The sequence below is a fragment of the Alosa alosa genome, chromosome 9 (assembly GCF_017589495.1).
Source record: "Alosa alosa isolate M-15738 ecotype Scorff River chromosome 9, AALO_Geno_1.1, whole genome shotgun sequence".
Classification (NCBI taxonomy): domain Eukaryota; kingdom Metazoa; phylum Chordata; class Actinopteri; order Clupeiformes; family Clupeidae; genus Alosa; species Alosa alosa.
Genome location: NC_063197.1, coordinates 5,046,889 through 5,069,092, shown reverse-complemented (window position 1 = coordinate 5,069,092; position 22,204 = coordinate 5,046,889). Strand labels below are relative to the sequence as shown.

The 22,204-nt window shown below is 44.2% G+C and overlaps 1 protein-coding gene across 2 annotated transcripts in view; it reads left to right on the top strand.

Moving 5' to 3' along the window:
* The window catches only part of LOC125300857 (inactive N-acetylated-alpha-linked acidic dipeptidase-like protein 2), a 213,473-nt gene that overhangs the window by 59,573 nt on the left and 131,696 nt on the right, over window positions 1-22,204 (top strand). For both annotated transcript variants that reach the window (XM_048253010.1, XM_048253009.1), the window contains exon 2: window positions 4,913-5,426. In XM_048253010.1, coding sequence (XP_048108967.1) covers window positions 4,913-5,426 — 514 coding nt within the window. The remainder of the gene's footprint in view (window positions 1-4,912; window positions 5,427-22,204) is intronic.

Below are 22,204 nucleotides of genomic sequence, written 5' to 3'. Positions count from 1 at the left end.
AGACCACTGCACATTTTTCTGATGTCATCCTACAGTTCCTGAACGACATTCGAATGAGTTGACAGTCAATTAAGAGACCACTACAAATTTGAATATGACCTTCAACTCATTTGAATGTCACTCAGCAACCATAGGATGACATCAGAAAAATGTGCTGTGGTCTCTTTATTTTTTTCCAGAGCTGTATAACACAGTTTCAACTCCTGCTCATTAGATTGCTAAATCAAATGATCTTATCTGTCTTTGTTTCAAGCATTATATTGATATGTACAGTTTGTATGTGTGAATGTGTTTGTATGTACTGTATGTATGTGTGAGTGCATGAGCTTTCTTACTTTGTCTGAAAACTCTTCATTTTGTGCAGTTTTATGAGGCAGTAGTCCAACAAGACTATTTTGAAACTGTCAAGTGATCACTGAATGTGAGAGGTGCTAAATATCAAAACATTCTCAGGTAAGTGAGATTACCAGCCAGTTGGAAATCTCATTGGCATGTGGTTACCTCAGCACAAACCTAGCCATAATGTTAGTAAGCTGTGTGTTTGCAAGGGGAGGCAAAGGGAACATATGAGCCATGTTGGCATTTTCATGTCTGACATTTTCAAACATGCCTGATGAACGCTGAGATTTAATGTCTGAAAGATCTGTAAACCAGCACTCATTCTTCCCCTCTAGTCCCCCTGGGGTCACATATTTTATTTATGCACTCCATAAAAAAATAAAGGTTTACTCGGCTGGCTGGAGGTAAGCAACATATTCTCAAGACTGGGCCATATGCTTCCACTAATGGATACGGTGAAAATGGAAAAGGTCTTGGCAATTCCCCTCTGTCTTCCTTAGTAGGTCTGGGATCATTGCCTCCTATTGCTGGCCTGTGGTTCGGCTATATAGCTTCTAATGACCTGAGAGAGAGAGCAAGCACTGAAACATGCACTTCTGACACATGCCCATAGCCAGAGCCTGTGGGATCCACTTTTGTTTGGGTTATTGAGGGTTATACTTTAAGCATTACAGCACTGTATCAATAATGATTCTACTCCTAATTCCCTCTTCAACAGGCTCCAGTGTGACGCAGGGTACTACTGCAGTTATGGATATGTAGCCTTGCTTATTAGCTGCAAGGTGTTGCCCATTATTTTGACTGTTGCAAGTGTTTTTCTGGACCCCAGTGAAATGTGCAACAGCTGAATTGATTGACAGCTGACTTCATGCTCTGTAACTACAGCAACCGACAAGGTCATGTCTGAGCAGATTATGCTTAAATGGGACAGCACTTGGAAATATCCCTCTTCATTAAATTTTCTGCTTTTCACTGGCCTCATCTTTTGTCTATAGACTGCCTCTTCCTCTCAGACTTTATCATACATTGACTTCCTCATTTTCAAAGTGTTTCTTTAAATAAACCTTTCCAGTTAGATCATTTGTATACAATATATACTTGATAGTGCTGAAATAAATATTTCAGCACTATCAGGTATATTTGTATACAAATCATTATTCCGCCCAGAGCAGCATTTATGACATGTCATAAATGCTGCTCTGGGGGGAATAATGATTTGACAAACATTACTCTTTGTAATGGATTTTGCTTAATCCACATAACAATCAGAACAGATCTAATAATGCTAAATGCAGTATGAATAAATGCCATCTTTTTTGGACACACACACACACCCTGGGGTTTGCAAATTCAGGATTTTGCCGGATGCTAAGCTGGCATTAACACACTGCTGCACTTCCATTTCAGTTGTCAGCGGCGCATCAATCACCAGGGTAAAGTCAAAGGAGGTATATACGTCCCTGTCTAATTGATGGCTCTGTTGGCGAGTCGAAAGGCGTTAAATTGCTGACGTCTCCATGATGGAATGTCAGCTGTCATTCCGAAAGCAAGGCCTGCATCTCATCCCTACATGAACAACGGCAAGCAGTAGGATAGAAAATGAGGTGGAGAGAAAGGGGGAAGGGAGGAGGAAGCACAAGGAACAAGATGAAAAGATGAAGTAGGAGAGCGAGATGAGGACAAGTTGGAGTGAGAATAGTGGAGAAGTGGTTCCCCCTGCCTTGATCAGGGGTCAGAGATTAAATGCAGGCCCCTTTATGGCAGCCAAGAGCGCTGTCTAACATTCCCACAGGAGATAATGGGGTTTCTCTGGCACATTGAAGACTAATGTGGACATTTTTGCTGCCCTCTAATATTACTCTTTTCCACACCTAGCAACTATTCCAGTCTGAAGGAGCTGGGAAATCTTAAACGTTTACTTTAAACAAAAAGATGAAGAACCTTTGAAACATGCTGAATGTTAAATAATGGTTGGAAATGGTGGATGTGTTTTCTTTATCTCCTCTTTGTTGAATATTAGTTTGCAAAAAAATGTTTGTCATCACAAGCCTTTTTATTATTGCAAGGCTTTCCCCCACAGTCTCAACTGAAATGTTAAGCCATTGCACTGACTAAAATGGCTCCTCAGTGGCTATTCACATTTTTGATTAAGCAGGGTGATTTGATGGCTGCTGCAGACACATTTTAATGCTGAAATGTTTGCACAAGCTTGGAGAGGGATTTTTTTTTTTCTTTTGCATTTCTCTTGATTTTTTTTGGCTGTTTTGACTATGATGGCTCTGCTGGTAAAAATGATTGTTAAATCAGATGTTATACTAAAACAGGGGCCTACTAGTTTTATGAATCTGCTCCCACCAAGTCATCAACCATAATGATCTTTTTTAGGAGCCGCAGTGAACCCGCGTGCTCTTACTGTGTCCTTTGAGAATACTCTTTACTATGTAGTAACAGAGGTGAAAGCCTTACGGCACAGCCTGCAGAAACATAACTCCCAGAGCCTGTAATTGTCATAGTATTGTGGGCCATGCAATAACAGCCAGAACCTTAAAAATATCTCTCATTATGTCAGCAAACATGGAGGGGACATTTATTTCAGTGTTTTTAATAACTGATTTACTCTCAATTGATAGTGCTTTGTGTTAGAATACATTGTTATTTGGGGAGCTTTTGCATTATCCTGGTATAATTCATGGCTTTTTAACTTAACTTAATTTTAATTTAACTTAATTTTGTGTAAATCTCATTCGATTGTAGAGAAGTGTTTCAGTTAAATCTGGAAACATAGGATATTATGACATTAAGAACTGGATTTGCATGGTTTTTGGAGTCATTTTTAGATGAAGATCTTGTCAGTTTAATTCAACAAACACTGGACGGTCTAATCCATGTGATTAAGACATTTTTGTCTGACATTTTGTTCAGAGAACACGTTGCCGTGCACTAACAGGGCTGTGAAGGGAAATATTGCCTTGACGTTTAATGTATACCTGTACCTGACATTGTAAAAAACACTAAAAACCCAATTACACAAATGTATCCAATTTCACATTGAATACATAATTAGTACAGTGTGCCATATTTAGATTGTTACCTTCATCTTATGATAGTTACAGATAGATTTCCAGTTACAATAACAAGTACAGTACAGCTGTGGGTACATACTGTAGTCCACATCTATTCAGCTTGTGAATACAGTTTCCAGTTTATTTAAAACAGTGGTCCCCAAACTACGGCCCGCCACCTCATTTTAGGTGGCCCCCCAAAAAATGTCCGTGGTAGGATCCGGCCCGCACGGGAGTACGACATCGTCAAACTATAACCTCCGTAATTTCCCCCATTCATTCTCTATGGCGGGTCTTAAAGGGACACCAGGCAACGTTTTCGTGTTAATTACTCATCTTCGTAAGTCGGTATATGGTTAAATGACTCATTACAGGGCGAATGAAGACTCTCTCGCCCGCCCCTACTGTCTGTAGGAAGAATATCCCGCTTGCAAGTTCAGTATCGTACCTGCCGACCGAAGCAGGATCAGTTTACATCCTGCATCCACAACACAGAGGGAGGCTAACGAAACGCTATGTTATTGTTGCAAACATATGTATAATGGCAGAGCCGGCGAAGAAGCAGCGAAAACCCTTGACGGAAGATGCAAAGAAAAGGAAAAGAGCTTTAGACTGAGCGAGGGGGAGTTTCGTATGAGAAAAAGCATCAGGCTTGCCTGGTGTCCCTTTAACAGTACACATGTAATACTCTTTTGTCCACTGGTGGTTGTTTTGGCGCTGTTTCGCGTTTGCCATCGAAAACGGAATGAAATGTATAGTAGGCCTACTGTACCTGCAAACAATGTAAGAGGCCTCTGCTGACTGCATCAGTGCTCAAAGTATTCTAAAAGTTTATCAATTAATTGTTAATAACTAACTAACTTCTATTCAAGTCATAATTCTGGAACTTTCTGGTATAATTATTTATATTTTTTATTCACTCGTTCAAATATTCATACAGAGTTCACAAAGTTCTCATCAGGTGAGTGAAAGTTAGAATGGTGGTCATTTCAGATGTTTCTGCCACCACTTCATAAAACTCATAGTTTGAGAACTTTAAATTTGTAGGATATTGCTTGTTTACAACTTGAGCTGTGTATGCAAAGTTCAGAGTTCAAAATATACTTTTGAGACTCCCTGCTTATAGTTTTGAGAATGCTATTATTAGTATTATTTCATTTGAGCTACATTTTACACTGATATGGCAAGATGGCAATATAAACACAGATAACAATGGTATTAAATTGCAATAGCCTATAGATTAAATGTAATGGAATATTCAACTAAGGTAGACTGCCTTTGTTCACAGCGCTAAGCTGTTTATGGTTACTGATATACTCCGAGTCTCTGGCCCTCTCTTAGAGCCAGGCATAGTGAGCTGGCCCTCGGAGAAAAAGTTTGGGGACCACTGATTTAAAATATACAAAATGAAATGGCACATGTATTGTCACATCTAACAAAGAAATACATTCAGTATTGTCCTGATATTTGAAGGTAGATGTGTGCTTATGTGTGTGTGTGTGTGCGCGCAGGTGAGGACATGGCGTACAGGAAGGTGCGTGCAGGTCATCGGGGCTCGTTGCGCTCGCGGGACCTGGAGAGGGAGGAGCTGCAAGCTGCGACTCTCGAGCTGGAGTGGGACATGGAGAAGGAGCTGGAGGAGCCCGGTCTGGACCGCTTCCAGCTGGAGTGTGTCGAGCGACAGCCTGTGGGGAACTCCGTCGGAGGAGGTGGGGGGGCCGACCTGGACCTGGAGCCCATCCAGCCCTCCACTTCTCCGCACGGACGATTCCAGCGCCTCCAGGAGGAGCCCAGCTACGGGTCCCGCTTCACCCGGGCAGCTTCCAAAGCACAGAGGAGGGCTGAGAACTGGAGCTGGGCAGTCAAGTACATCTTAGCTGGAGCAGGGGTGTTCATCCTGGGGCTGGTGATCGGACGGTACACACACAGCACAGAGGAACAGACATCAGGTGTGCCGTCAGATGTGGATGTGCTGGATAGTGTGTTGAGGGGCATCACAGCAGAGGATCTGCGGGCATTAAAAAGGTAATTCTGGTTCTGTATGATGTCAAAAATGACAGCATTAATAACATCATTCATATTGCATCCTTTTCACAAGCACTATGGGAATCCATCTTAGAACATCATTATGCGTACATAGGCCTACATATAGAGCCAAATTACAGGGTTTTCCTGCATATAGAATTGTAAGGTCGCTTCCTCGAGCCGGCCCCAGCCTCCCAACAAATTGCTAACATTAGTACTTGTTTTCACGAAAAAACTTTTCCCAGCATTGAATTGATTTGAAGGATGTAGCTGCCATTGCGGCTCTGCAGTGGCACTGTATCACAATCCGTGCATCAGGCAAAGTCAGTGTGGACTGACTCATACTTCTCCACGTTCATCAGCTAGCTAGCTGGCAAATAAGCCAAACTAGGTAACGGTAGGAACGCTAGGTTCTATGTGACCTGAGTGAAATGATTCAAGTTAAATGTTAATGTGGGTGTGAGCAAAATGACACAGTCGTCACATCTGTAGATATTATTTTTTTAGATGATAAACCTCAACGTTATCATTTAAAGCAAAATATTTTGCGGATCCATTGGCTATGGGTTGTGTGGACCCCACTTTGAGAACCACTGGTTTACATGACTGGTCATTGACCCAATATTCTGGTAAATAAATGCATGTGCCAGGGGTCTTATTCATGTTTTTCTTAATTGTAATATGATCTCAATTATTATGGCAATTGAGTTAAGGTGTTTACATATGCAATTGGAATATTGTCATTGCTCTGATTAATACAGGACTGTGGTGTCCATGTAAAAGTACTCATTCTTAAACGGACAGACAGATAAACACAGGTAGGCCAAAGACAGACAGAGGAGAAGTGTATAAAAAAAGATCTTCACACACACGGTGCACAGTGGCCTTCATAGAGGAAGTTAGACACTCTTGTAGAGACAGGTGTGGCCTTTGCTGGGACAGCCTCTCTGGGACCTGCTCACCGCTAACAAAGACAGTTCTGGAGCCCAGAGCGTAGCCCGTCCTGCAGGTGACAAGCAGTGTTGTTGTCTGCAAGCCCAGCTGTGGGGTGGGCTGACAGGCCGGGGAAAGGCTCCCTAACAGGTCTTAATGTGAAATTAAATGTCGACAAACCTCAACTGGGATGACACTGCTTTATTTTCAGGCAGGGATCACGGATTGCATGCATATTTGTGTCAGTAAGATAACTGAGTTCTCAGGCTCAAGTGACACAATGGCGACTTTGCGAGCAATCCTTGTGGTTTATGCCATGTTCATTATTTATTTAGTCACATTTATTTTTCAAGCCCCATTGCGAGCAGCCGACCGCAGTTGCAAGTCTGCAGGAGGAGAGAGGCAGGCAAGCACGCTGATGGGTGGGAAGCTGAAACACAGACAAGTCAAAATATTGTGATGATGTTTGAATCCAGTGCGTCTTAACTCTTTCTCTCGCTCTCTCTCTCTACTCTCTCTATCTCTCTCTGTTCCAGCATTATCTGCTTGGCTTTCAGGAGAGGAGTACATGTTTACAAAGATAATTGCATTATTTACTTTATGGGCACAAAGCCTGCAATCTCTTAGGGAGAAATTGCGCTCTAGTGGGATTGAGGATACTGTGGCAGCTAGTAGCGGATTAACCAAAGAAAATGGTGATTGTAAATGAAACAGTGCTTCCCAATGAAAAAAGGAAAGCCATATTCAGTAAGCAAAGCTTCCACCAGCCAGCCAGCCAGGCCGCCAGGCGCCTCAAATGGAGAGTTAGAGGCTCTTTTGAAAGGCCTTGCGTAATTGGTTCAATACAAATGCTAATAACGTCATTAACAACAAATGTAGCTCTCAGATCCAAGCCCTCTCTCGACTCCCTTTCATCATCTCATGATCATCTCAATCCTGAGTTTTGGGAGTTTGTCAGGAGCTTGCCAGATAGCCGTGTTTGTCTTTAAGTATCTAGAACATGGAAATGGGGTTAAACAAAGCCTTGGTTGACATAGGAATACTTCCATCTCCTTATTGAACGAAACGCTAATATACCAACAATATGATGGAAAATATACAGAACATCTTGGTGTCATTGCTTGATTTTCTTTCTCGTTGTTTTAGCCCTGAATACACTCATGTCAGGATACTGCTATTTCCTTAGCTTGTATTCGTGTTTATTTCTTATTTTTCTGTTCTCTTTTTTTTCTCTTTCATTTACACTTCAAAGAAGGTGTGGATAGAAAAGCAGTTCCAGTGAAATGGGATTAACCCAAAATCCCTGGAAGAAGTGCATTTCCCACTGTTCGGTCCTCTCTAATGCTATTCTTTATCTCCCCAAGACACTGGCTCCTAATTACACTTTGTAATTGATACCGTCAAATGCACGGTACTCACTTTATCGGGCAGTTTTAAATAAATATGTGCAAGGTTGAAGAGGGCTGTACATCAGAACAAAGGCTCTGTGGGGACCCCCCTCCCTACAAAGAAAAGAAAGACTGTGCTTGTTAAGGAAGACAAATTTGGTTGAGCTTGCCGAAGTTGCTAGAAAAGTCAAGAGAGAAATCATACTACCCTCATACTGTTCTGTTTGTCCTCTTTTGGATAGGATGTTGTATAGATTATGAATTGTGTTGTGGGTGATGCGTGCGTGTTGTTTCCACACTGAAACAGCATCAGCTGAGAATCTGAGAGGCATGAATGCATGCTGCACAGACGCTGTCAACGTTGGGCTGCTGCCAAATTGAATTTATATAGACAATCTTCCATTAATCATCAACTCAGTCCGTATTAACCTCACTAGTGGGGTGCCAATCAGGGACGCAACAGGAGATACAGCCGTCCTAAACGCAGCAATTATAAATGAGTCTTCTGAAGGGTATGTGTCCTAATAAAACTGTAATTTTGCAATTTTAAGCTCAATTTATTGCAGACTTTACTTTTTTTTAGTATATTGGACACACTGGATGCTCTTTCAAAATGTAATATGAAAATGCCGCTTGTTAAAAAAGATTGAAATGGCAGCTGAGTAATGAAGGTTGGTATCATTTCTTTGAAACTTAATATCATGCCTATTCATAAATTAATTTGATGGCCTACTCACTTCTTATTGAAAATATTTATCACCAGACCTTTCTGACTATATTCAGTTGTGTATATCTGAAATTCACATTAGAAAGAAATGAGTGTTAATGTGTAACAAACTCAAATGGTTGTCAACAAATTAACGTCATGGGTACATTAAAACACGCGTTCAAGATGATCTCTATAATGCTTGGCTTTATTTAGAGCACTCTCGTGAGGGTGAGGAAAAGAAAGAGAGTGAGTGAGAGAGAGAGAGAGAGGGAGAGATATCATCCAAACGCCGCAGATGCGGCACAACAAAAAAACAAAAATAAGCATCCAGCGATGCGCTCAGTCCATTAAACAAAAGTAACGTCAGAAAACTCCTTATCTTCTTTCAGTCCCAAATTTATAGTATTCCATGAGTCCAAGGTTGTCGCAAGACAGTCTCCAGCAAAACTCCAGCGAAAAAAAGGGAAAAAAGGATCGATATCACCTCCTTGAAAAAACAGTTGTAGAGTCAGATATCCCATGTAACGGGTGTATACGAGCAGGACAATTCATTATTAATTCCATGAAGCGATTAGAGGATATCAGAACGCCATTAGACTTCTACCCCTTCCTTCATTCATTAATTTATTTCCTTCCTCGGCTTTCTCCTGCGTCCCGTTTAAAAACATAACGTGACTCTCTGTAAGCGCAGCCATAGGGCAAGAACAGGAAAAGTGGGTGCGAGTGAGTGAAAATGTGAGTGACAGTTCTGGGCCCTATCGTCTGCTAAATGCTTACTTGTCCTGGATCACTGACGCCCATAATCAAGATAGCAAGAGATTTACAAAGGTATAGAAATAGAGCTAAAAAGTACCTGGCCAGGATTTAAACAGTATAAAGAGAGATAACCTAAATTGTTACTTTTACTTAGAGGTAGGCCTACTAAATATTTAGTAACACATCTGATATGTAACAATAAATAAGATCTGCCTTAATCAAATCATATGCCCATTTATGTGGCTGATGCTACATAGTCCCCAGACTGGACATGGTGGGAGCAGGACCAAAGTAAGGCTTCAAATTGACTATATTCACAGTGTCTGTGGAGTTATCAGGGAAAAGGACTTTATACTTCAGGGGCCCTAACTTCTTCTGTACAGTACATGGTCCTGTGCACTTAGGTGCCAGTTTGGCAGTGAACCCTTTTGAGGCATCGGATAATGGATGTGCTTTGACCCATACCACATTCCCCTCCGAGAGTTCCACATTCTTCCTCTTTAGGTTGTAATATTTCGCCTGCTTGTCTTGGGCCTTCTTCACATTCTCAGCCACTTGCTTTGACAACACTTGTTGTCTCTCCATGAGGGTTTGCTTTGAAGATGTGGGCTTAAGTGCACTGGACAGGAGTTGGTCAAGTGGGCCTTTAAGAGCGCGTCCCAAATGTAGAGTTGCCGGCGGAAAACCTGTAGATTCTTGCCATGAGGAATTCATGGCAAACCGGAACTCATGCACCCATTGGTCCCAGTTGTTATGGTTTTCTCCGACATAAGAGGCAATCATCCTTTTGAGCGTTCGGTTGACCCTCTCTGTCAAATTTGTTTGTGGGTGGTAGCTGGTGGTGAACTTATTTATTACCCCCCATGACTTGCATACGGCTCTCAGGAGGTGACTAGTGAACTGGCTTCCTCTGTCGGATAGGAGGTACTTTGGTGTTCCCCATCTGGTGAACATCTCTTCCGTGAGAATCTTCACTAACTTCGGTGTCCGGCTATCACGAACAGGGTAACAGCTCAGTCCACTTGGAGTAATAATCCACAAAGACAACTAAAAAACAGTTTCCCCTTCTGCTACGAGGGAATGGGCCCATGATGTCAATCCCATATACAATAACATCTCTCCCACTTCAGTCACTTGAGTTGATTGCAACAGGCCACTGGGTTTGGAATTGGAGGGTTTATGTTGCTGGCAGATTGAGCACTCTTTGATGTGGCTCCATGTGTTTTTCCGGATATCTGGCCACCACACAACCTCCAACAAAACGAGAGTCTTCAGGCGTCCAAAGTGCCCCCCTAGTGGGTTGTCATGGAAGTACTGCAAAAATGCAATGTGTAGGCCCTCTGGGATGACCAGTTGGTATTTGTACCCATCTTGTGCAATTGACACTCTCCTGTATAGCAATCCCTGCTGGTCAACAAAGGTAATTCGGTTTGGAGGAAGAGAATTAGATGGAGGCAGCTGTTCACGGACCCCCTGAACATAATTGTCTCTTGTCTGGGCGGCGACAATTTCTTGCAATGTGTGGGGGAGATCAACAACAGTCTTGGAACTGCTACAACACACAGCAAGGCTTGATGCCACCGCAGCACCAGGGGGAGACACTGGAATCCGTGATAAAGCATCGGGGACAACATTTAGAGTACCTTTCCTGTATCGAACAGTGAAAGAGAAAGGTTGAAGTCTCAGAGCCCAGCGTACGAGACGTGAGGAGGTTTTGGGAGTATTAAAGACCCATGACAGTGCTGCATGATCCGTAATTACATCAGACTGTACTCCCTCTAGGTAGTGTTGCCATTTTTCTTCAGCCCAGATAACAACTAGGCACTCCTTTTCAGAGACAGAGTAATTTCGCTCAGCTCTATTTAACAGGCGAGATGCAAAAGCAATTACATGTTCTCCATCAGTATCTTCCTGAGTCAATACTGTGCCTAGACCAACATCACTGGCATCGGTAGAGACCTTGAAGGGCTTTGAAAGATCTGGATGAGCCAAGACTGGAGGAGATTGCATTGCCTTTTTAAGCTTTTCCCAGCTTTCTTCACAATCCTCGGTCCATTTCCAGATAACATCCTTCTTCTTGAGGTTGTTCAGCAGGGCTGCCAGATTGGCAAATTTTTGGATAAACTTGTGGTACCAGCCGGCTAATCCAAGAAACCTCTGGAGCTCTTTGATGTTTTGAGGCCTTGGATATTCATCTATGGCCTTGACTTTCTCTGGATCAGCTGAAACACCTTGGCTAGAAACCTGATGGCCCAGGAATGTCAAAGAAGACTTGAAGAAGTGGCACTTCTTTAGATTGAGAGTCAGTGAAGCTGAATGGAGTTTCTCGAACACCTTCCTCAAGTGGTTCAGGTGACAATTTTTTCTGATTTTGGGAAGACTATTATATCGTATGGAGGCATGGAGAGGAAATGGAAAAGGCCAAATGTTGTGATGAATGCTGTTTTTTCAATACTGGCCCGGTCCATGGCGACTTGCCAATATCCAGATCGCAGGTCCAAGGAGCTGAACACACTCGCCCCAGAAAAGGACTCGAGAATGTCATGGATCTTGGGCATTGGATAGGCATCGAACAGAGTGTTTTTGTTCAGGCGTCTGTAGTCAACACAAAACCGCCATTTTCCATCAGGTTTAGGCACCAAGACTACTGGAGAAGCCCAAGGAGAAGAAGAAGGCTCAATAATTCCATCAGCTTCCATCTCTTTCAGCTGCTGCTGGATGATTTCCTTCTTGAAAGGGGACACTCGATAAGCAGGACAACGTATCGGCATTTCATCGGTTAGGCGGATAGTATGTTCCACCACGGATGTTCTTCCCAGTTTCCCGGAACAGACAGATGACCATTCATTCATTAGATTCAGTAGCACAGGCCTAGGCTCTACAGGTAAGTCAGAGAGGATGCTTAGATGGGCAGATGGTGTTTCGGAGGTTGTATCCCTAAGGGGAAGAGCATAATAAATATTAAGCTTCCCTGCACCTTTTACTGGATACCATTCTTTCTCCCACTCTCTCTGGTCAGTGTATGGATAGTATGTCATTTTCCCCCCACTTTTCACGCCATAGGTTCCTTGCATGAAATCTAGATGCAAGTCGCTTTTTTGCAGGAAGTCTTATCCTAAAATAACAGGGAATGCGAGATCTTCATCAGAAAGAACATACAAGGAATGAGTCCAGTATGTGAAGTCCTACAGACTTTTGTGCCTGCCATGTATTTACCTGCCCACAAGATGTCGCCATTCTGCCTTTGTGTGTTTTGTTTACTCGCTCCCCTTTCTTTGGTTAATGGAAACCCTTCTGTGATTGGAGGATTGGATAATTGGGGTTGATCTACCAGCCTATTTAAGATCCTGGGTTTTTCTTTGTCTTTGCTGAGTTTTCCTGAGAGACACAGTGTGAGTACCCGTTCTTTTTCTGTGCTACTAATTCTTGAGCTCTTGTTTTGATTTTGACTTCTGCCTGCATTTTTGAGAATTTGAAAAAGCCTATTTTTTGTGCTGAAATACCTTTTGTTGGAACTTTTGATTTTTTGACTGAAGACTTTTTGTTGTCATTGGACTGCTGGCTGTGAACTTTTGTTTTCGGGACTCTGGGAGCTTCCACTGAATTGAACTGAACTGAAGAACTGCATTTTTTTGTATCCTGTGTTTTTGAAAGTAAAGACTTATCAGAACTCACTGCTTCTCTGCATGTCTGTCCAAGATCCACCACCCAACAAAGTTCCTGACAGAAAAACTCAGCCAAGAATGGGCCGGGCCGGAGAAAGTACCACTCCCTGAACCGGATTCTATGGACATATCGGAGCCAGTGCTCACCTCTGCCCCAGCACAGAACGAAATCACCTTCCAGCACCTGGTGACAGCTGTCAACAGCCAAGAAGACACCATCGCCCGCCATGAAGAAGCCCTATCCCAGTGGGGGCACAAATGCAAAGACATGCCGGTATGCTGAATGAAATCCACCAGGCCCTTCAACTGGCTCGGCCAACACTACCAGCCGCATCCTCCACCGAGCAACCAGCTTCCCACCCCACGCCCAGCCGTGAACCCCGCCTGCCAACTCCAGAGAGGTTCAATGGAGATCCCAAGGGATGCAAAGGTTTCCTGACCCAGTGCCGCTTGTCCTTTGACCTCCAGCCTGCCGCCTATCCAACTGATCATTCCCGAAAGTGGCCTACGTCCATAACTCTTTTGACGGAAGAGCCCTGTCCTGGGCCACCGCGACTCTATGAGAACAACAGTCCTGTTTGCAGCTCTTTCAATGGCTTTCTCCAAGGAGATGATGAAAGTCTTGGCACCTGGCGTCAGCGGTCGCTGGCAGCCAACAAGCTCCTGCAACTTCGCCAGGTTCACCAGTCAGCAACTGACTATGCCATCCAGTTCCGCCCCCTAGCAGCTGAAAGTGGCAGGCCTTGCTCACAACATTTTACCATGGACTATCAGACCGTATTAAGGACGAGCTAGCCTCATGGGAAGAGGCTGAGAACCTTGAAGTGTTGATTGCCCAGGTTATTCGTCTGGACCACCGACTCCAGGAGCGTACCAAGGCCTCAAGAAGATTCTCCTCCTATGCGGTCCCAGTCAATGACACCCCTGTTCCACAGTCCTCTGATGGTGGGCCAGAGCCCATGCAGCTGGGTGGCACTCGGCTGTCTCAAACTGAACGTGACCGGCGTATGAGGGAACGCTGTTGCATTTACTGTGGAAACCCTGGACACTTTCGAAATGCCTGCCCTGAACTAATGGGAAAAGCCAAGCCCGGCCCAGCACCAGGAGATCTGTGGACGGGGTGAACTCCTCTCCTGAGCTTTCAGCCTCTGGGTTTTAACTCCTCTCACCATATCCTGGGGTCACAAGACACATTCTCTACAGGCACTCATTGACTCTGGCGCAGCTGGCAACTTTATGGATCTCTCTCTCGCACAACACCTGGAGATTCCGACATCTGCTCTTGATCCTCCTCTTTCTGTTACCACTCTGGATGGACGGCCTTTAGGAGCAGGCCTTGTTGAATTGACCACCTCTACCATTCATCTGCAGATCGGTGACCACGAGGAGAATCTTTCATTCCACTTGATCCAGTCTCCTGAGTTTCCGGTAGTCCTGGGATTCCCCTGGCTTACTCGCCACGACCCACATCTCGATTGGAGTTCCTGCACTATCCGCGGATGGGGATCTACGTGCCACACCACCTGACTTGTCTCAAGCTCCTGTGCATCATCTGTTCGTTCTCCCGAGTCAACCCGAGCTCCTCCCGAGTCAACCCAGACGGCTCCTGAGTCAACCCGAGCACCGGCCGAACTGTCCAGAGTACCCCCAGAGTACCATCATCTGAAGGAAGTATTCAGCAAAAAGAAAGCAGCGACTCTACCGCCTCACAGGTCTTATGACTGCACCATTGATCTGCTGCCAGGCACCTGTCCTCCAAGGGGGCGCATCTTTTCCCTCTCTGCGCCAGAACGCATTGCCATGGAGGAGTACATCAAAGAGGCGCTGTCCACAGGCTTTATCCGACCCTCTTCTTCACCGGCTGGGGCAGGTTTCTTCTTCGTGGGCAAGAAGGATGGAGGTCTGAGGCCATGTATTGACTACAGGGGCCTCAACAAGATCACTGTGCGAAATCGTTACCCTCTCCCCTCATGTCTTCAGCCTACTTAACTTTGCAGGATGCAACAATATTCACCAAACTGGATCTCCGTAATGCATACCATCTTGTCCGTGTCCGTGAAGGAGGCGAATGGAAAACTGCTTTCAACACCCCTAATGGCCACTCACAGTATCAGGTCATGCCGTTTGGTCTCACAAACGCCCCAGCTGTATTCCAAGCGCTCATCAATGATGTCCTTCGTGACATGCTGGACAAATTCGTCTTCGTTTATTTAGACGACATCTTGATCTTTTCCAAGAGCCTTCCGGAGCACATCCAACATGTCCAATTAGTTCTCAAATCAACTCCTCAACAATCACCTTTTCGCTAAGGCCGAGAAGTGTGAGTTCCATGTCCCTAAGGTCTCCTTCCTTGGCTACATCATTTCCGAGGGCAGAATCATGATGGATCCTAAGAAGGTGGAAGCTGTCAGGGATTGGTCAGTACCCAGTTCCATCAAAGAGACACAGAGATTCCTGGGGTTTGCCAATTTCTATAGGAGATTCATACGCAATTTCAGTTCAATCACTGCCCCCATCTCTGCAGCCACTCGAAAAGACAATTCCCCCTTCTCATGGTGCCCTGAAGCCAACAAGGCTTTCGAAGACCTCAAGCAGCGCTTCACTTCAGCCCCTATCCTCTGTCAGCCAGATCCCACTCGAGCCTTCATTGTTGAAGTCGATGCCTCTAATGTTGGAGTTGGAGCGGTCCTGTCCCAGAGGTCCCCTGATGGCAAAGTGCACCCTTGTGCATTCTTCTCGAGGAAGTTGTCTTCATCTGAAGAGAATTATGACATCGGCAACCGGGAACTCCTTGCTGTTAAACTGGCTTTGGAGGAGTGGCGGCACTGGCTCGAGGGGGCTCATCACCCTTTTGTTGTCTGGACAGACCATAAGAACTTGGAATATATCCAACAGGCTAAACGGTTAAACCCCCGGCAGGCACGATGGGCCCTCTTTTTCAACCGCTTCAGTTTCACAATCTCCTACCGGCCAGGTTCCAAGAACATCAAACCTGATGCACTGTCTCGCCTATTCCAGCCAGCCAACCAAGACAGCCCCCCGGAGACTATCATTCCAAGATCCCAACTTGTTGCACCTGTCCGCTGGGAAATTACCTCTGTTGTCCAGCAAGCCTTAAACAACGATCCTGGCCCTCACACTCCCCCTGCAGGCCTCCTGTTTGTTCCTCTCGCTGCACGTGGACAAGTCCTTCAATGGGGCCATGCCTCCCGTCTCACCGCCCATCCTGGATCCTCTAGGACACTTGAGTTCATTCAACGTCGCTTCTGGTGGCCGAATATGAAAAAAGACATACAGACCTATGTGGCCAGTTGCCCAAACTGTGTCCAGGGAAAGGATCCACGTCAGAGACCCCAGGGTCTTCTTCACCCACTGTGCATTCCTCGTAGACACTATTTTGGTCATAATTGATAGATTTTCTAAAGCATGTCGTTTCTTGCCCTTGCCAAAATTGCCTTCGGCCAGTGAAACTGCTAGACTTGTGTGTGACCATGTTTTTCGAGCTTTTGGTCTCCCCCAGAATGTTGTCTCTGACCGATAGTATTTCAAGAATTTTGGCTGTTTAAAATCCCTCTAGCAGACTAGTCGTTGCTCTCTATCCTGCATTAATCTACACCATAGGGGGAAAAAATCCCTTTTCCATTCTTTAGAATCTGGGGACTTCACCTATGCTCAACCAGTAGTGTAACATACAATTCCAAAGTGAGAGAGATACAGTATGGAGATATTCTTCTATCTCTTATGCAGGCAAGAATTATGCATTTCATAACAGACATGACATTTTGATTGAATGCTTTTGAATAAGTAGAACAGCTACAGTGTCACGGGAATATTGTGTCTCACTTTGAGAAATGCTGGAGTCACTGCCTTTCTTGGGCTGATCATCATGGGAATAGAGTAATGATCCAACTGGGTGTCTGCATGAGCCACTCCCACGGCACTATAATGGTATTATACAGTGGCCGTTGTATCGCTAGATGTGTGTAATAGTGGTATATTAGCTGAAGAAAAAGAGAAGTTTCTTTTTCTTTCTTTTTTTTTGTGTGATAGTGAGAGAGTGTAAATGTGTTTGTGTGGGTAAGCAAAGTGTACATTTCAGAGTATGATTACCAGCCTTGTTTGAGGGAATATTTTCCCACCACCTTGGTACTACATTGTGGTGGTATTCTCTGCTCTTGTGCTGATTCTGCACAGGGGCAGCGCTCTCAAGGCTAAGAAGCCCATCATTAGGCTATGCACGCGGCGATCAATAACGGCAGAATGAAATTGATATTCCTGAGGGTGGAGATCAATATTAATAACCGTGTGTTACAATGGGCCTTCTAATAAGTGAGACTGTATCCGGAGCCCAGTGTCACCTCGGAGGAGTCATGATGACACTCTCTCTTTGTCTCTCGGCTCTTGACGAGGTCCTAAACTCAAACAGACAGATGGATTATGGCTCATTGCCGTAGTTACTCTTTTTCTCTCTCAGCCAGCCAGCAATTTCCCCTCTTTCCCAGAGAAACAAATAGCTGTGAAAAAGATGATGAACATGTCTTTATATGGAAGCACACCCATACTGACATGCTGTGATGAATGTGAACTTGACTGATTGTCATGGCCATGGGTGTGCTGAGGGGAGATTTGGCCCACACCCAGCATATATGAGCGTTGATTCTCCAGTGGCAACATGTGGGTACAAATCTACATTGCATCCATGTTTTCACACTAAATCAAGAAGACACAGTTATCTCTGTAATGCTGCGTTGGTAATTGACTTGATGTTGTCCCCTCCTTGTTTATTGAATTAGCTACAGCAGTCAACACTAAATGGAGATCTTGGGGATTTGGGGAATAAATGAACTATTAAAGGAATAAGTAAACATCCTCATTGTGCATGAGCTCCTGAACAGTCATTACATGTGGCCTGACTCATGAAGTCATCATTGTTATAAAGAAAGATATGTTCTCTGTTTAAAATTAGCCAGATTGTGGGCCATTTCATCAATATCCACATAATGACCTACCCCTGGGGGAAAGTCTATTTTTAGAAACTGACCTTTAAAAAAAAAAAAATCATAATCTCATACTTAAATTCTGTTCTAGCCTCTTGGTTGCCGTGGTGATGAGGAGGTGCTGTCATACGCTGTTAGTGCTGGCACACCTACTTCATACCAAAACTTATTTCTTTTTTTTTCTTTCCCAAGTGCCAAGTCCAGAGCAATTAAAAAAGCTCATTCGAGAAGAGGTTTGTATGAGTCAGGAGTCGAGGCCCCTATCAAGCAGAGCACAGGTCACTGCAGTGGGCCCGTGACATTTCAAACAAACAGTGATTAAGCATGGGATTATCAAAGTGACTCTGCCGAGGTCGTTTTCATTATCAGATGGCGCGGCTGATGCAGTGGCAGCGGCTCCAGGGCGCATCCTGTAAAGAGGAGAACCTGTCATATTTCACACAGCCCACCTCTGGGTGAGTGAGGTACACCTCGACCCTGAGCCACGCGCTCACTCCTGCCACCAGAGCACAAGCTAGTTATTTGGTCAGAGAATCTGGTGGCTCTGCACCTACTTCGCATTTTGATGCCACGAGCTGTTTGTTAATCTGTTTGATTTTTTAGTAGTGCCTCTTTAATTATAGAAATATGCAGTACTGTAAGTGTCTGCTTGAGAAAAACAGGGTGAAAAAGTCCACTCCTTCTCCCTCCCAAGTCTGTGTTCACTTGCTTCTTTTTTAGCGGACAAAAAAAGAGCAAAAAAAGATCTGATGTAGTAAAATAAGTTGAGTGGATAAGAAATGTCTACCCAGTGTAGCCCAGAGGCGATGTTGTTGGGCTTTTTACCACATTATTTGGCTGTGGTCAGAGATGCAAGATAATGGGAGGAGAGGAGCAGAGGATTGTAGACGGAGATAACAGCATAACAGCATCAAGTAGTTATCTCTTCTCTCCTTTTCAACCTTTGTATTAAATTAAAGCAGTATGGTGCTTTTCTCTGAAAGGAAGCCCTTTTTGGCAAATCCTGATGTAATATTCAGTCTGAAATCCAAGAGATTCTGTCCCTAAGAGTTCTCATAGAGTTGAAATTGTGCCAAATTGAAGCCTTTTGGGTTGCTTATTTTTGAAAAAGAATTCCAGTGGAGTTGGCCTGTGGGTTGTCCTGAGACTTGGAGGCCAACCAGTGCTGCCGATGTGAAGCAGAGGTGGCGAAAGGTGTTCTTAGACTGTTCAAGTGGAACAGGAAATGGGACTGACTTCCTACAGGGCATGACCATCTATGGGGTTTTTGGCTAATTTGGTGGATTGAAGCATGTGAACCTTTTGTATGGTGTTTACTGTACTTGTGGTTGTGGGAATACTGACTGGATTTCTTTAAAAAAAAAAATGTACCTCATGTAGCCTAATAATAGGAAATTCATTTACACAAGAAAGCAGTGTCAAATATTGGAATACAATATTAAGTACAATATATTTTTTAATAAAACAACTATTATAAAACAACATACTGTTTATGTTCTACTTCCTTAATATATGTGTGTAATACATGTATGAAGTTATCAAGTCAAACAGTAAAACAATTTGAAAAATATTCAACAAACTATGTGTTACTAATGGCACCTAATGGAAACCTTAGGTAGAAATTGTTACAAAATTTGACATTGAGTGCAGTAGCATACAGTCGATTAATAATGGTTCCTTGTCCTCTGCTAATATCTTACATTGGTCTACACAAGAACAAATTCAGAGTGCACAATATGGAATAAAATGTTTCTTTGGTATAGATGCACAAAGCATTTTTTTATTTTGCCGTTGCATTAGCCAGCGGCTAATTAACAGTCAGTTCGCAGTGGAGCCTCAGCTCTGAGAGTGTGTAATCTAGCGTTTTATCTCCAGATATCCACCTGTCTTTGCTGTGTGCATCTGTAATTTTATCATGATTAGGAGCAATATGAGATGCTGGATGCCCACAATACAGTAGATGCTGTTGCGACAGACATGTCGACCGAAACCCCCTACCTACTTTCATAAAGACTGATAGCCTAGCCTTTGAGTTAACATGTGTAGGGCAAGGTTCTCAGCGCTCTCCTTCAATGATTATATTATTACAACTTGACAAGCATGCACAGTCAAGATTGATGAGTATCTTTGTCTTTGGTATTATGCATCAAGCAAGAAATCATCCTCATTAGCATGCAGGAGATAACGATGGCATCTTTTAATGGGCTTTAATATCTTGCAAAGTTTATCAAATTTCATCAATAATTCAATTGATGGCATGCCTAATATGAGGCGTCATTTCAATTTGTTTATCCAAGAGATGCGCAGACGCCACCATAACGCACCATGCCTACTCTGCATGTTAATTTCATTCGCCTACGGAGGGCCCACACTAGTCGCAGAGCCCTTGACTAGAGCAGCAACCTGTATCCCCCATCTCCTCCCCATCCTACACTGAAACTATTCTTACCCGGACCGCCCCACTTCTCTCTCTCTCCCTTCAGTGGCTGTCCATTTAAAGTGCAACTGGAAATTCAGCTGTAAGAATCCCATCAGTTTCACCACAGGGATCCCGGCTGTCCGGCAGCCCCTTAGGTACAATACCGTGGGTGTTGGGAACCTGTGTCCCCTCCAGGCTGACGCTGGGTGGGAATAATTAAGCTGCAGCAGTGGGCCTGTGCTCATCTGTCCTCCATGACACAGCGTGCAGACTTCCCGTTGCGGCAGGCAGCGTCACCCCCGTGGCCCCCCTCCCACCCGCCAGCGCCACTCAAACACACCGAGACAGACAGACGTCAGGAAAAGGTCACGTCTGACGGATGTCAAACAGCTTGGTGGAAATGATGGTCTTCGGCAGGTGGTGAAGAAAGGAAGATTGACACTGTTGCTAAAGCACTTGAATGTATGTGCGGCTCTGACTTGCTCTTACTTAGTATTTCCCCCGTTTCTATTGTTATTTCGTGAGACACAACCAGGCTAGTGGTTTGAGTGTAATAGCTTCTGATATGTTGTCTTCATTTGCCTCAGAGCAACTTTCACACATTTGCATTTTATTCTGTCGACCAGGCTTAAGTGTTCCTAAATGTAATGTGACGCTCATACTTAACCATACTGTCCCTTTGTTAATGGTTATTTTTTATGATACAACAGTGGTCGCTAGGTGGCTTGTTTGGTGATGGCTAGTCTTGAGCCTGGCCCTCGCGAGACATCAGGTAGGGCTCTAATTGCCCTCATAGCAGTGACCTGCTGTTATCTTGGCTCTGGGGAGGATAATTGGGAGACTTGGGGATATGATCGCGTGGGGAGGAGCTCATTAGGTCCACAATGGCGACGTGATTACGCTAGCTGGGATTAACGTCTGCCCGTAGGCCAGAAGGTCAGCCACCACTGGCCAAACAGTCCCCATTCGCCTCTCCCACCTCTCGCTTCAGAGTTGAAGAGTTCACATTTAATGTTAATAAGGTGGGCAAGCGGCGATGCCGGAGACCCCCCCTGTATGTATTATTGAAGTGCAGAGGCACTTTGATGTTTTCATATGTATTTTCTCCAGGTCCCACTAGAGCCGTACCACCGAGGGGTCTGCAAATGCCAGCGGTTGAATGGAGAGAGATGCAGGGGCCAATGCACTGCAGAGTCGGCAGTCACCTCTAGTGTTTAACAGATTGTGTATACATTTTTCACTATCCCCTCAATGTCAGATGCTTCAGTAGCTTGTCACATTTCCTATCGCTGGACCACTGAGCCCTCTGGCATGCTTTCTGGGTGCGCAGATCTGTGTTGTACATGTATGATCCTTTTTGCTTTTTTTTTCTAGGCACACCACTTTTCTTTCTCCCTTTTCTTAGACCCATAGTTGACATTTTGAAAAGCTTTGCACTTTTTTTTGCTCCACAGAATAGGATGACTTGATTACAGTTATTTCTTATAGCAATCACATTCTTTGTCCGTTCAAAATGGATGTCATTTAGACCTATATGTTCATCAAACGAGTATCAATAGCCAGCCTAACGTCACTGTGATTTTCAGCACTTCCTGTGTTGTATGGCTTTTGTCTCCCTCACTCCCATTTACTCTGTGCACATCCATTAGGGAGGACAGACAGAGTGTTAGCTGTGAGCATAGACTGTAGGTTGTGAGTCTGTCTGTCTGTCTCAAGTTTTTCTTGTGCATTTGGATGTGGGTGGGCTGGGCAGCTCTGTGCTTGACTTGAATGGATAAAATATGTGAATTTCTGTCTCTCTCTCTCTTTCTCTTTCTCTTTCTCTTTCTTTCTCTCTCTCTCTCTCTTTCTTCATGCTGAAAATAGCTCCAATTACTTTCACTGTTGCATCACGCTTGCCAGATTCTTGCT